The sequence below is a fragment of the Chelonia mydas genome, chromosome 2, assembly GCF_015237465.2.
Source record: "Chelonia mydas isolate rCheMyd1 chromosome 2, rCheMyd1.pri.v2, whole genome shotgun sequence".
NCBI lineage: Eukaryota > Metazoa > Chordata > Testudines > Cheloniidae > Chelonia > Chelonia mydas.
Window position 1 is genome coordinate 183,212,068 of NC_057850.1, and position 14,752 is coordinate 183,226,819.

Consider the following 14,752-nt stretch of genomic DNA (forward strand, 5'->3'; position numbering starts at 1 on the left):
AAGGTATTGTGCAAAGTGACAGTGCAAGGAAGCCACTCGCGTATTGTCTTGTAGATGTATGGGGACTCTGGGACAGATCCTGCAGCTCTTACTCCCATGAGTAACCTCGCTGACATATTTATATCTAATAGCATGAAGCCGACATACATGTAGTGATGTTGTTCTTTCATTTTCATCATCTCCTTCTCTTCAGCTCATACCAGTGATATACTGGGACTAGTCACAGGAGTAAGGGCTGGGGTCATTTGTGGAAATTCCTATGAATGTTAATGTTCTTAGGATGTTAAGTCCCACAGAAATAAATAGCATTCATCTGAGAGAACCATAATCCAAAGGGCAGAGTCTATGTTACCATTTTCTTATGGAACTATTGATATAAGAACATAAGAACGGCCATGCTGGGTCAGACCAATGGTCCATCAAGCCCAGTATCCTGTCTTCCGACAGTGGCGAATGCCAGATCCTTCAAAGGGAATGAACAGAACAGGTAATCATCAAGTGATCCAGCCCCTGTGGCCCATTCCCAGCTTCTGGCACCATCCCTACCCATCCTGGCTAATAGCCATTGATGGACCTATCCTCCATTAATTTATCTAATTTTTTTTTTAACCTTGTTATAGTCTTGGTCTTCACAAAATCTCTGGCAAAGAGTTCCACAGGTTGACTGTGCGTGGTGTGAAGAAATTCTTTATTTTAAACCTGCTGCCTATTAATTTCATTGAGTGAATGTGGTGTTGGAGAGCTGCCGAGCAGCCTCTCGTTCATATTCCGACCTATTCATGATGACGACAGCACCTCCTTTGTCAGCCCCAGACTTTGAAAACCCTTTCCTAGTAACCACAGGTGAATAGGTCGGAATATGAACGACAGGCTGCTAGGCAGCTCTCTAACACCACATTCTACAGGCCATTATCCTCTGATCCCACTGAGGGTTACCAAAAGAAACTGCACCATCTGCTCAAGAAACTCCCTGAAAAAACGCAAGAACAAATCTGCACACACACACCCTTTAGAACTCCGACCAGGGGTATTCTATCTGCTACCCAAGATCCATAAACCTGGAAATCCTGGACGCTCCATCATCTCAGGCATTGGCACCCTGACAGCAGGATTGTCTGGCTATGTAGACTCCCTCCTCAGGCCCTACGCTACCAGCACTCCCAGCTATCTTCGAAACACCACTGACTTCCTGAGGAAACTATAATCAATCGGTGATCTTCCTGAAAACACCATCGTGGCCACTATGGATGTAGAAGCTCTCTACACCAACATTCCACACAAAGATGGACTACAAGCCGTCAGGAACAGTATCCCCGATAATGTCACAACAAACCTGGTTGCTGAATTTTATGACTTTGTCCTCACCCACAACTATTTCACATTTGGGGACAATGTATACCTTCAAATCAGCGGCACCCGCATGGCCCCACAGTATGCCAACATTTTTATGGCTGACTTAGAACAACGCTTCCTCAGCTCTCGTCCCCTAATGCCCCTACTCTACTTGCGCTACACTGATGACATTTTCATCATCTGGACCCATGGAAAAGAAGCCCTTGAGGAATTCCACCATGATTTCAACAATTTCCATCCCACCATTAACCTCAGCCTGGACCAGTCCACACAAGAGATCCACTTCCTGGACACTACAGTGCTAATAAACACCACCCTATACCGGAAACCTATTGACCGCCATACTTACCTACATGCCTCCAGCTTTCATCCAGATCACACCACACGATCCATTCTCTACAGCCAAGCTCTAAGATACAACCGCATTTGCTCCAAGCCCTCAGACAGAGACAAACACCTACAAGATCTCTATCAAGCATTCTTACAACTACAATACCCACCTGCTGAAGTGAAGAAACAGATTGACAGAACCAGAAGAGTACCCAGAAGTCAGCTGCTACAGGACAGGCCCCACATAGAAAATAACAGAATGCCACTAGCCGTCACCTTCAGCCCCCAACTAAAACCTCTCCAGCGCATCATCAAGGATCTACAACCTATCCTGAAGGATGATCCCTCACTCTCAAAGATCTTGGGAGACAGGCCAGCCCCCGCAACCTGAAGCAAATACTCACTAGCAACCGCACAACAAAAATACTAACCCAGGAACCTATCCTTGCAACAAAGCCCGTTGCCAACTCTGTCCACGTATCTATTCAAGGGACACCATCATAGGACCTAATCACATCAGCCACACCATCAGAGGCTTGTTCACCTGCACATCTACCAATGTGATATATGCCATCATGTGCCAACAATGCCCCTCTGCCATGTACATTGGCCAAACCGGACAGTCTCTATGCAAAAGAATAAATGGTCACAAATCAGACGACAAGAATTATAACATTCAAAAGCCACTTGGAGAACACTTCAACCTCCCTGGACACTCAATTACAGACCTAAAAGTTGTAATTATTCAACAAAAAAACTTCAAAAACAGACTCCAATGAGAAACTGCAGAACTGGAATTAATCTGCAGACTGGACATCATTAAATTAGGCTTGAATAAAAACTGGGTGTGGATGAGTCATTACATTAACTAAAAACTAATTCCCCATGCTAATTTTCACCATACTGTTCATCACACCTTCTTGTCAACTGTTTGAAATGGGCCATCCTGATTATCACTACAAAAGTTTTTTTCTCCTGCTGATAACAGCCCACCTTAATCGATTGGTCTCGTTAAGAGTTGCTATGGGAACCCCCATTTTTTCATGTTCTCTGTGTATGTGTATATATCTATATCTCCCCACTGTATTTTCTACTGCATGCATCCGATGAAGTGAGCTGTAGCTCATGAAAGCTTATGCTCAAATAAATTTGTTAGTCTCTAAGGTGCCACAAGTACTCCTCTTTCTTTCTGCTGATACAGACTAACAGGGCTACCACTCTGAAAGCTGAAACATGAAGCACATTGTAAAAGACAAAATCACGTCACAGATGTCTTTGGACAAGTCCTATGCATTTGTAAGTCCTGCTGAAGCAAATAATGCCTCAGTGCCAGCGTCACAGGGAAGTGGCTACTCAGCTTGATCATTACCTCACTATCCAAGTTCAAGTGTCAGTGCACCAATAAAGCTTTATTAAGCCCCTGCAGAAACTCCAGAGATGATACATCATGAAACCTTATTTACTTCCTATCAGAAACACCCATTCTGTGCTGCTGGGAGAAGCTACATAGCTCATCGCAGAAAGCTTTTATCTTCATTTTGTTGATCAAGAGATCAGCAAAGGTCTCACAAGGATGTGAAAGCATGTCCCCCTTTGGAGACATAATTACCTTTTAAAGTGTTTGCTGCCAACAAGCTTTAACCAGACCAGGCTTCTGAAGTCGGCAGAGCAGAGCTGGATGGCCTGATGGTGACTATAAGCAACTCAAATAAACACACTTCTAAATGGGACCATTCAGTGGTCAGATTGTTGTGCTGGTTATCAGCTAACTGCCCATCAGCATCTGCAGAATTTAAGTTTTCATATCGCTTCTGCGCATATCAGATTTCCCTCTGGGCTAGTGCCACCTGCTTGGTAAATGGATCGTACTTTTGCCAAACAAGCCAGGTATGTTTTCAGAATTCCCAAGCACTTTGGCCCCAGCCCACCCTTGCAGGAAGTTGGGTCACTGTCTAGCAATGCAGATCATCAGTGTTTCTACTCACCTGGAATGAATGGAACAGGTACCAGAACGCCCAGGCATTTATAACGTTATAGTACATAGAGAGGAAAAATGACACCACCACACTGGCAATGCCTGAGAATGAGAAAAGGGAAAGTCAGCGGAAGGGCAAACTGGCTGTACATCAAACTGCAGAATTTAAAAAGGACACTTTTCAGCCATCTTAGCTCTCCCGGAGGACCACCACCATCACCAATGAAACATAAAGGTTCGGAAAAGAAGGCTGGAAAAATCGGAGCCCAGCTAGATACAAGCTGCCTAAGGTCTAGAGCTGTCCTATTGGGAAAGTGGCAATGCCTTCGGGGCAAAGAGACCAGCCAACCCAGTGACTCATGGTTCGACATCCACACTGCAAAGAACTAGCGTTCTGAGCCTCTCCTGGGAAGACAATAATGCGCCTTTAGTTGGGGTGAAACCCTGGTAGCTAAGGGGGCCGTGTTTTCTGACAGACTCTACGTGTGTCACCACAAAATTACCCTTTACAAAAAAAAATGTCTGCTGGTATTGCTATAGTGAACTTCTGGCTGGACAGAGCCATTTCCTGAAATGCAGGGCTATTTCCTGGTAACTGTGTTCTAAGTGACCCTATCCTGAAATACTGAACAAGCGTCATTATCCTTCTTTCAGCCAAAGAGCAGTTGGCTGGTGCCAACCCTCACTTCCTTCCTCTTCACTCTAAAACACTGAACTCTCAGTCCCCTGAACTCCCTGTCTCTGGTAAACACACAGTAAATTCTCCTGCGCACAGCAACGCCTCTTGAACAAACATTTTGACTGATAAAATGAGAAATTGGGACAATTCAGGTGTCCCAAAAATATTCCTAGAACACCAGGAAGTGTGAAAACCCGGAACTGTCAGGGGAATAGTGGGACATACGTTCACTTTAGTGTAAGCTGCTCTGCTTGCTACCTGCCTGATTAACCATGTGGCAGGGGGATAAAAAAAAGGCATGTTTAGAGCCAATCAGGCCACTTCAAGGTTACAAACTCAGTTAAAACTTGGAGTGTGGATGGAATCTGAGACCCCTGCCTGGTACATGGCCCTTATTTTTGCCAAACGAGCTAGGACGGTTTCTTCATGCTGTGGATTAGGAGAGAGAGTCAGCAGCATTTACCAGAGTTTCACAATTGAAAGGAATTCTCCCACTTCCATGCAAATCAGTGACAAAATCCCTACACTCTGTTAGTGGTCACCAACTGGTAGATCGCGATCGACTTGTCAATCCTGGAGCCCCTGGCAGTTGATTGTGATCTCCAGCCGCTAAAAGTCCGGTGGCACAGTGGGGCTAAGGCAGACTTACTGCCTACCCTGGCCCCACGCCACTCCCAGAAGCGGCCAGCATACCCCTGCAGTCCCTGGGGGGGAGCAGGGGTCTCCGTGCTCCGCTTCTGCCTGCAAGCACTGCCCCTGCAGCTCCCACTGGCTGGGAACGGGGACCTGCGGCCAACAGGAGCTGCACAAATATAAATCAAATATCAGGTAAAAGAAGGAGCTCTTCATTCTAGAGCTAGACCCTTTGCAAGAAACCTTTGTGGAAGCAATGCCAAGCTGTTTTACCTGGTATCTAGGAAGAGTGCTGTAACCCCTTCCTGCACACAAACAACAGTTACATATTTATTGTTTTACTGCACTCCTTTGAAATCTCTCTTCTTTCAAGGGCATGCAGGAGTTGAGCCTGAACTTTGGTCACTTACGGTGAATATTCAATGCCATTTTTGAACAATTCACATTCAAATGAACTGGCGGTAGTTTAGGCTAGAAGGGCCATTTAGGCTTTTTTAGATGGATTCGTGCAGTTACTGGCCTTGGTTGAGGGATGAGAGTAATAAATTGGTGCATTGTTTTGTTGCTGTGATGTATTTCGTTAAGCTTGTCAGGAGGATGATCTTGTTGTTAAAGCACCAAACAGGCAGTCTGGAGATCTGGGGTCTGGTGCTGGGTTCTGCCACTGACTTTCCATGGTTCGGTTTCTGCAAAATGGAGACAATCCTTCCCTGCCTCACAGGCATGTCATGAAGTATGATTTATTCATGCTTGTAAAGTGCTTTACTGATCCTTGGCTTAATAGATTCAGAGATTCAGCCAGAAGGGACCATTGTGTTCATCTAGTCTGCCCTCCTGTATAACACAGGCCATACAACTTCCCCAAAATAATTCCTAGAGCAGATCTTTCAGAAAAGCCTTCAATCTTGATTTAAAAGTTGCCAGTGATGGAGAATCCACCATTGCCCTTGGGAAATTGTCCCACTGATTAGTTACCCTCACTGTTAAATATGTACACCTTACTTCCAGTCTGAATTTGTCTAGCTTCAACTTCCAGCCACTGGATCATGTTATACCTTTGTCTGCTCGGTGGAAGAGCTCATTATCAAATATTTGTTCCCAGCGTAAGTATTTATAGACTGTGATCAAGTCACCACTTAACCTACACATCTGTCAAGCTAAATAGATGGAGCTCCTTGAGTCTAGCACTATTAGAAGTGTGTTCTAATTCTTTCATCATTCTCGTGGCTCTTCCCTGAACCCTCTCCAACTGCTGAAACATCCTTCTTGAACTGTGGACTCCAGAACTGGACACAGTATTCCATTAGCAGTTGCACCAGTGCCAAATACAGAGGTAAAATAACCTCTCTTCTCCTACTCAAGATTAGTCTGTTTATGCATTCAAAGATCGCATTAGCCCTTTTGGCCACAGTGTCACACTGGGAGCTCATGTTCAGCTGATTATCCATCATGATCCCCAAATCTTTTTCAGAGTCCCTGCTTCCCAGACTAGAGTCCCCCCTCCTGTAAGTATGGCCTGCATTCTTTGTTCCTAGATTTTTCATCTAAATTTAGCTGTATTAAAATACATATGATTTGCTTGCACCTAGCTTATCAAGCAATCCAACCTGTCCTCTTCATTATTTACCACTACGCCAATCTTTGTGTCATCTGCAAACTTGTCAGTGCTGATTTTATATTTTCTTCCAGATCATTGATAAAAATGTTAAATAGCACAGGGCCTGGGAGGTGCTACAGATGTAAGAAGTCATTTCAGGCTTTGCTATACATCACCATCTTACAGTATAAGACAGTGACATGGAAGGAAGTGGCTGAAATGTTGTATTGTGACCCAGCAGCAAAACAATGTACTCTTTTTAGAGTTGATGGCCACTCTCAGCTCCTCACAGGTTGTTCAGCCAGTGCTGCATCTAGATGGGAGGCAGCAGGGGTCAGGGAAGCTTAACCTCTCTGTGCTCACTGTTTAGAAACTCTGGATAATATTTGCCTACTTTACGGGAGTATTATGAAGCTTAATTATATAATGATTGCCAAGTGCTCTGAGATTCTCAATACATAGGGTGCTATATACATGTGAAGTATTATAAGAATTATGACCTGTGCTCTGGGGGAAACTAAAGTTCATTGCACGTACTTTAGCACAGCTCTTTTTGCTAATTACCCAGGGATCCATGACTTTGATCAAAACTGATTTCATTTGTATGGTCAACGTATCTTGCCCATTTCATTTTATATCCCATTAATACCCCAATTCCTGTCCCTTTCCTGCTCTAAATTAGATTTAATGCAAAATCATAGGAAGCCCCAAAAGTCAGCTGGGAGTTAAAAGTAACCCTGTGCATGAATTGAGAACGTACCAACCCCGCTGAGGTAGGGGCTTATGATTTTCCATGCGCCTATGCTCCCTCGGCGCATGTGCTGTCCCACTGCCAACTCCAGGTATAGCAAAGGCATCCCTTCCACAATTAACATGATGAAATATGGGATTAAAAATCCCCCTGTAGGAGAAACAAAAGAAAGCATTTAACAAGCAAATGAGAGAAATGAGCTATTACTTTTGAGACTTCAAATACAGTTTTAATAAGACTGCTCTGTCATTAGCTGGCTCACCACTAATGATATGAACTGGCACGCATACAGATCCATACATGCACACCTAGTCATGTACCACATCCATGCATGTACACCTTGGTATGCTCTTCCATTCACCGGTGTATGGCTTGTGCAGCCATAAACTAGTGGTCAAAGTGACAAGCTATGGAACAGCTGAAGCTAGTCCATAATGAGAGTCAACACGTTCTCTGCCCTTGATGATTAGCCTGTAATTGCTACACGAGGGCTCTTGGGCCAAACAGCTGTCTTTCAGACGACAGTATATTGCTGACGAGTGCTGTTTTAGGATCCCAGCTGCACCTGCTGCTTCGGGCAGTGTCACCAGCGTGACTGATGCAACAAAACCCTAACTGCGTTGTCATCTTATTACGAGGTGGAAGCGTCACATTTGATCAGATACATTTGATATATCTCATTGTTGATGCCAGCCAGCAGCAATGTGAGGGTGTGACACCAGGAAAGCACGTGGGCAAACGTGAGACTATCTAGACTCAAGCCACATCTCAGCACCGGGCCCAGTCTCCAGCTGGGAATGTGGCTCACACCACATCCAAGATTCATCTGAACAATCACGATACAGCACTTGTCTACACTGGGGCACTGTTACTGATACTTGGCAACCCTGGGATTTTTTGCTAAACATTTCCTTGTCTAGCCCTGGCCAATGAGAGAATGTCACAGTTGTTCACTTTCAGCAGTATACAAGACCACAGCTACTAAGTGTAACTAATTGCTACCCAAGCTGTTAAGGGAAATGAGGGAGGTGATGAGGGGGAGAGGTTTGTTTCACATTCGTTGATCTTAAAGGGCCAAGGAGTGCAGCACTGAAGAGAGGTAAGGAAAAACCCTCAAAGGATCGTGAGCCTGAGGGCCTATCTACATAATAAATAAACTGTGTTTTCATAAGTAGGTGGTACCACCTTCATCTGACCTGGTTAAAAAACCACACGGGGACAGAACCTCAGCTGGTGTAAATGGCCATAGCTCTACTGAAGTCACTAGGGATCTGACAGTTTGCAACAAGACCTGTGGGTCTGCCCCATGGCTGACTTGTGTGTACACCACAACTTTTTTCACATGTGCCAGCTAAATTTGCACATCCACACCTAACACAACGCCTCCCAGTATTTGTACTGCAGCTACCCCATAGTTCCTCCGCAGGGGATCGGCTGCCTGGAGGACATGCACACAGAGCAATGCCAATAGCCGATAGGAAACTGTGCTCTTGGTTTGTCAGCCTGCACAGACCTGGAAGGAAGGAAGACTGGCCAATCCAATTCCATAGACACAGGGTCCTGTGCACAGAGCAAAATAAAATCATTGTGGCCTGCTCACAGGAGAACAGCCATGTACTAACTATGTTGCTGGCAAAGGGGACACACAATTAGCAGCCACAGGGTAAATTCTTGCTTCTGTCTGAACTGATTTGCTCATTCTGATGTCGTGAACTGAATGCACATTTGTGACTAATGCAGTGAGATTAGTGCTAGATAGCTCCGCATGTATTGACCCTAAAAAGGAAATCCAAAGGGCTTTAAGTGGCTCTTAAATTACAGTGAAACCCCACTACAAATTAGAGAAAGGCTCGAGCGATGGAGTTGGGCTCTCACCATAGTTCGGGCTGGGTCTGGCTCCGGTGTTCTGGCAGCGAGGACATGGGGGAGGAGAGCACCTGAAAGAACCCGAGTCAGAAGGGAGTGAGCGGAACACAGAGGAAAAAGGTGGGTGAGGAAGAAGGAAATAAAGGAAAGAGCGGGTAACACTGCAGAAAAATGAAAAAGGAGAAACAGTGAAATAGTCTAATCCCAAAATATCCACAAAACAGGTTAGATTCTCTTTCTACACATAAATTCTGTTAAACCCAGAGGTGTTGGATTTTGTGAGCCACCAAAAGGACATTACGTGGTTGGCCTGCATCCTCCAGTCCAGCCCTGCTCTGCCACCTCCACCCTTGCATCCCACTCGCCTCTCAAGCTCACCCTCCAGGTCTAACCCATGCTTCTGATTTCCAGCTCCTGCGCTGCTTCTATTCCCCACCCACCAGGGAAACTGCTGAAACTCCATGCCAGGCTGTACCTTTGCACCCTGCCCGCCCCCCTGTTCCTTTGTCCTCTGGGCCCTAATTCTTAAATCCAGCCCTGTGTTCTGAAAGACTAATAGGATACTGTGTCACTGTACGTGCAGTCCCCATTACTGCTGATGTATGTGATTGAGGCAAGGGAATATCATACTCTCCAGGGGGCAGAAGGCTCAAAAAATTGTGAAAACTGGCAAAAGATCAACGACCAACACTGTAGTGGATGTTGCTGAAGTATTTACATGTTTTTATTTCTATAGGGCCTGATCCAAAGTCCACTGACGTTAAAAGGAGTCTTGCCCGTTGACTTGAATGGGCTTTGGATCAGGCCCATAGTATGTTGCTCTGTTCACGAGGTAATGGGTATTAGAAAAAGCGGCAGATTAAAGACCAAAGCAATTAGCCAAAATTTTGCCAAGTGCTTAGTTTGCCCATGTGTTCTCAGCCCCAACCTGGAAGAGGATTTGTGTAGCTCTTGGTACAAGAAGGCCTGTTGTTTTCAAGTACTGTGAGTTGGTAACTCTAATTGTCCGGCTAGTAAAATAATTTGGTTCTGTGCGGAGCTGTAGAGATTTTAAAGCTACTGTGGCATCATCACTGCATGCTGAACCAACCTCGGTTTATCCAACCACTGTATGTAAGGGGAAAGAATGGTGGTGAGCTCTCCAGGACCTACTACGGTCATGCCTTTAAGTGTATCGATGAGTTACTGGCATCATCAGATGGCTGATGCATCACCATTCTAGCCTGCAAATAAAGATAGCATGTGATGCCTCTGCATATCGGTTTTGAGGTGGCAATCACGTGGCATTAAATACATTACTTTCCCTGTATAAACTTTGAACATCAGGAATATAATTACACTGACAATGGAAGAGACGCTTTAGGTATTATAGATGGGGGAATAGGTGGATACATCTCCAGTGTGCATTTACCTGGATCAGATGGAGCTCTAGCCCAGAAAGACCATTGGGGAAGCCACTGGAAGAAATCACTATCCCCAGTTTGGTCAGTTTCCTTCTCCCCATCATAACCCAACATAATGTGAGTCTTACATTGATTGACATCTTATTTTGCTGACAAAGCCTTGCTTAGTTTCTTGAATCACATTGTCTGAGAGATACTGAGCACCCACAACTCCCATTAAAGTCCATGGGCATTGGGAGAGATCAGCCCCTCACAGGATGTGACCTGTGCAGCACCAGAAGAAGCAGTAGCAGAGGGAACATGCACTTACAAGTGTGAGCTGCTGACCAGCAAGGTGCCACTGAGATAGCTGAAACGGGGGTACAAAAGGATATCTCAACAAGGCTTGGAAGTTTAAAGAATTAAGCTACATCAGTTAATTGGGTTTTGGTTGAAACCAGAAGAACTAAAGTTCCTTAACTGGAGTCCCTCACTCTTACACGCTTTTACCAAGTCAGCTTTGAATGCCTTTGTTTAGGATTGGCATGGTACAGATCCCTGATTCACCCTAGTTCTTAATTGTAACTAACGGGGGTGAGGTGAGTATGTAAACTTGCAGGCTGGATCAAGTGCCCTGGATCCTACATTTAAATGCCATAAATTGCACTTGGGCATTTATAGATCATCAGAGAGGAACGACTGATGTGCTCACTCCCCACTGTGTGCGTGAAACAGACAAGGTCTTTGCAAAGGGGAAGACAGACAAGCAGACTTGGTTCCTTGCAGAGGGCAAAGACGGGGAGGAACAGAGAGATTCTGTTATAGTGGGGTGGCTCATTAGTACCATAGGGTACTTGAATGGGGTATGTGTCACTGCAGGTTTCTCCTGGAAAAAGCCCCTACCTTTGACTTTGAGATCACCTCAGAAAGACCTGCTGACGAAGTCAAAAACAGATTTTTGAGAAGCCTTTCCTGGTTTTAACAGCAAGCCAAAATATTTACATAAATATCTATTATTTGGCATTTAATCTCCAGTATTAACATTCCTTGCAATGGGCTCTGCTCAGCAATGAAAATGAATGCAATCTGCCCAGTTACTTGCAAAGACGTTGAAATGAACACTGAGCAATAATCCGTATTATTCAGGGAATTAATTTTATACCTCCCGGCTATGCTTTTATTAACAACCCCTTTGTTTGCATCTTATGTTAGATAACTCCCTTTCAAACTGGGGTGGTATCAGAGACTTCACAGTCCTTACATATTCAGTGGGGACCTTTTATAGCACACAGTCGAACTCCAGTGAACCCGCTGTTGACTTCAAGGGGATCAGGATCAGACCCTTTGTGAAGTCCTTTTTTTCACCAGACAGCTTCACGATATCTGGATTTGCAGTTTGCCATGTTGTAACACAGTGAAATAATTAGGGACTTTCATTCTACTTCACAACGAACGAGAGCTGGGGCAGAACCAAAAGCCCAGATCCAAACACCCCCCCAACTTTGATTATGTTTGGATCCAAACTTTGCATCCAGCCCCTCTCTTTACAATGAGCTGAACCAAGATCCCAGAGCCAAACACCCTATGAACTCTGGGGCAGCTCAGTTCTGGATTCAAAGTTAAACCTTGGGCCAGATCATCAGCAGATGTAAATCAGCATAGCTTCATTAAAGTCAATGGTGCCCAGCTGATTTGTTCCAAATGAGGATCTGCCCCTCTGTGTCTTGGGCCTGTATCTATTAAGTATGGCTGTCCCTATAGCTGAGTTCAGTATAAACAAGTTCCATTGTATCTTTAATTTGATAATCTCATTTATACATGAGTTAGCTGCCAAAGAACTGTCTTAAAATCTAATAAGCATCTTAACTGATATGTTAATCAAACCACAGAAAAATAACTGCCGCTCCTTAGCCAGAATTGGTTCATATCCGTGTTGCCCAGTTCAAGCTCTCTGGCTAAAAGAGAGGATAAGCAGTGAATACATTTACGAGAAGGAAGAGAATCGGTTTAAAGTTTGGATGGCTACTGAATCTTATAGATATCTGTGGTAAGAACTTTTAGACTATGCTCTTCAGGGCAGGGAATGATTTTATTTTTGTGTTTCAGTGTGTCAACCACATAGTCAGCCCTACACAATAATACTAATGGGGGAAAATGCAGCAGTCAGCTGAATTTATAAGGCTGTTCATTTAGGTCCCTGAAAACCATACTTTGCAGACAATCCATGTTGCTGTGTGGTGTTTTTTTTTCTCTTTGGGCTGGAGGCATTGATCAAAGGTACACTTGTGTGTTATATCACATTCACTGCCTATGCCATAAAGATTTCCAGCTGCAGGGCTCGATAAGAGAAATTTAGCAAGCTAATCTTGTTACAGTAGAGTAAAAAGCCTGATACTTGAGTCTAACTGCCCTTTAGAACAGCTCTGCTGGGGCGGATAGGCAGATGGTCTGCAATGGGTTAGACAATCTATAAATGTGTACATAATGTGCAATTAAATTTTTAAAAAATATTAAAAGGCAATGTTCCGGTGTCACTTTCAAGGAGGAAAATGTTAGCCTTCTGAAACATTTGTAATTGAGAATCCAGCAGGAATTATAGATCATCTCTCTAGCTAATATATCCTGGTTTACGTTTCTATACAGCATCAACCACTTGCAGTATCTAAATGCTAAATTAGGCCCTGATCCCAAGCCCATTGAAATAAATGGAAAGACTCCCACTGACTTCAGAAAGCTCTGGACCAGGCCCTTACGGAATATCTCATCTAATCTATCTAGAAATTAATTTAAACAATCGCTCCAGCACACATTGATTGCCTCGTGCAAGTGGGTTTAAATCTTGTGTTTGAACCAAAGTTAAAAAAAAGAGTTTAAAAATCTGCAAACAGTTTTCCTCCCAGGAAGAAAAAGGGTGAAGGGCAGAAAGAACCAGAAGTGACAGGTGCTAGGGATTCAGGTTCTACGGTGATGGATGCAGCATAGAAAAGCTGAATAGAACTGTCCGAGGAACCTTATAGGAGCTTCTTCAAGGCTAGTCACGGTAGGTATTTGCCTATTAAAAGTGGTGGTACATTTTCTCTATACTTAACCTAATAAGCTGATCTTTGATTTCTAAGTGCAGAAAAGCAACTGACACTGGCTTTATGTCTATTTCTGACATTTTTTTCTTAAATTTGGAGGGGGTGAAAAAACAGCATCCCAGCCAGAGAACTCTTTTTGAACCAAAACCAGTTTAATCTACATTTCCAAAGCCTCTTGTGAGATTTTAGCTGCAGCAGTCTCGTTGCCTAAGGGGTTTCTGCCAACTTCCAGGCAACTTTGCAGCCAAGTTATCAACCCTTTAAAATTAAGCCTTATATAACAGAACTGCATTAGCAGCAGCAGTTTGAATGGCTATTATTAATCCCTTAATTAAATCAATGTAAATCTCTTCCCTTCTCAGTAGCATTTTTGGATCCAAACATGTAAACCTATAAGGAATCGAACCAGTTTCTGATGCCCTGAAAGTAATTTAGCAGGGGAATTAAAAAATCAGCACCACAGGAACCTGCCCTCTTATACAACACATTGTTCCTGCCTGTGTTTTCAGAGCTCAGTTGGGAAGGAATAGTATTGTATTGAATTGGGGTGGTAATCAGGAAAAAGGGTTACACGAGAGACACAATGGAAAGCAATGTGAAATAAACTAAAGAGGTATAACGTCTCTGTAGCTAGAGATGGTCTGCTGATACATTTAATGTCTCTTGCCTACATAATCTAAAGAAGTCCCCCTCCACTGAATATAAAAACCGATCAGATGGATGGGATACTGACATGTTAAATATTTTTAAACCAAAAATATGTCCATTCCAATTCTGTACCCTTCTGAGAGGGAATCAAGAAAAACTGCACTTACCTCCTCCATACAGCTGACATAAATATGGAAATCTCCAAACATTTCCCAGCCCCACTGCATAAGAAATGCAGGCAAAAACAAACTGTAAGGGATTGTCCCATAATGGCCGGGGGTTTTCCATTTGCACTTTCAAGCACAGATTTCAGCAGAGGGTTCTTGACTTCACTCCTTCAGATGCTCTTCAATGCCCTGCCTGAGACTCAAAGCCAACCCAGCTGAGGGGGGAGTATACTTGCCAACTGCTATCAAGCTTTTTAATTACTAATCTTATTAACAGGCACATAGTGAAGT

The 14,752-nt window shown here is 43.9% G+C and overlaps 1 protein-coding gene across 1 annotated transcript in view; it reads right to left on the minus strand.

Moving 5' to 3' along the window:
• The window catches only part of SLC6A20 (solute carrier family 6 member 20), a 34,383-nt gene extending 19,641 nt beyond the window's left edge, over nt 1–14,742 (minus strand). Inside the window, exons 1-3 of the mRNA XM_007064341.4 lie at nt 14,462–14,742; nt 7,328–7,468; nt 3,669–3,760 (exon numbers count right to left, since the gene is read on the minus strand). Coding sequence (XP_007064403.1) covers nt 3,669–3,760; nt 7,328–7,468; nt 14,462–14,582 — 354 coding nt within the window. The 5' untranslated portion in view covers nt 14,583–14,742. The remainder of the gene's footprint in view (nt 1–3,668; nt 3,761–7,327; nt 7,469–14,461) is intronic.
• Nucleotides 14,743–14,752: the final 10 nt, after the last annotated feature.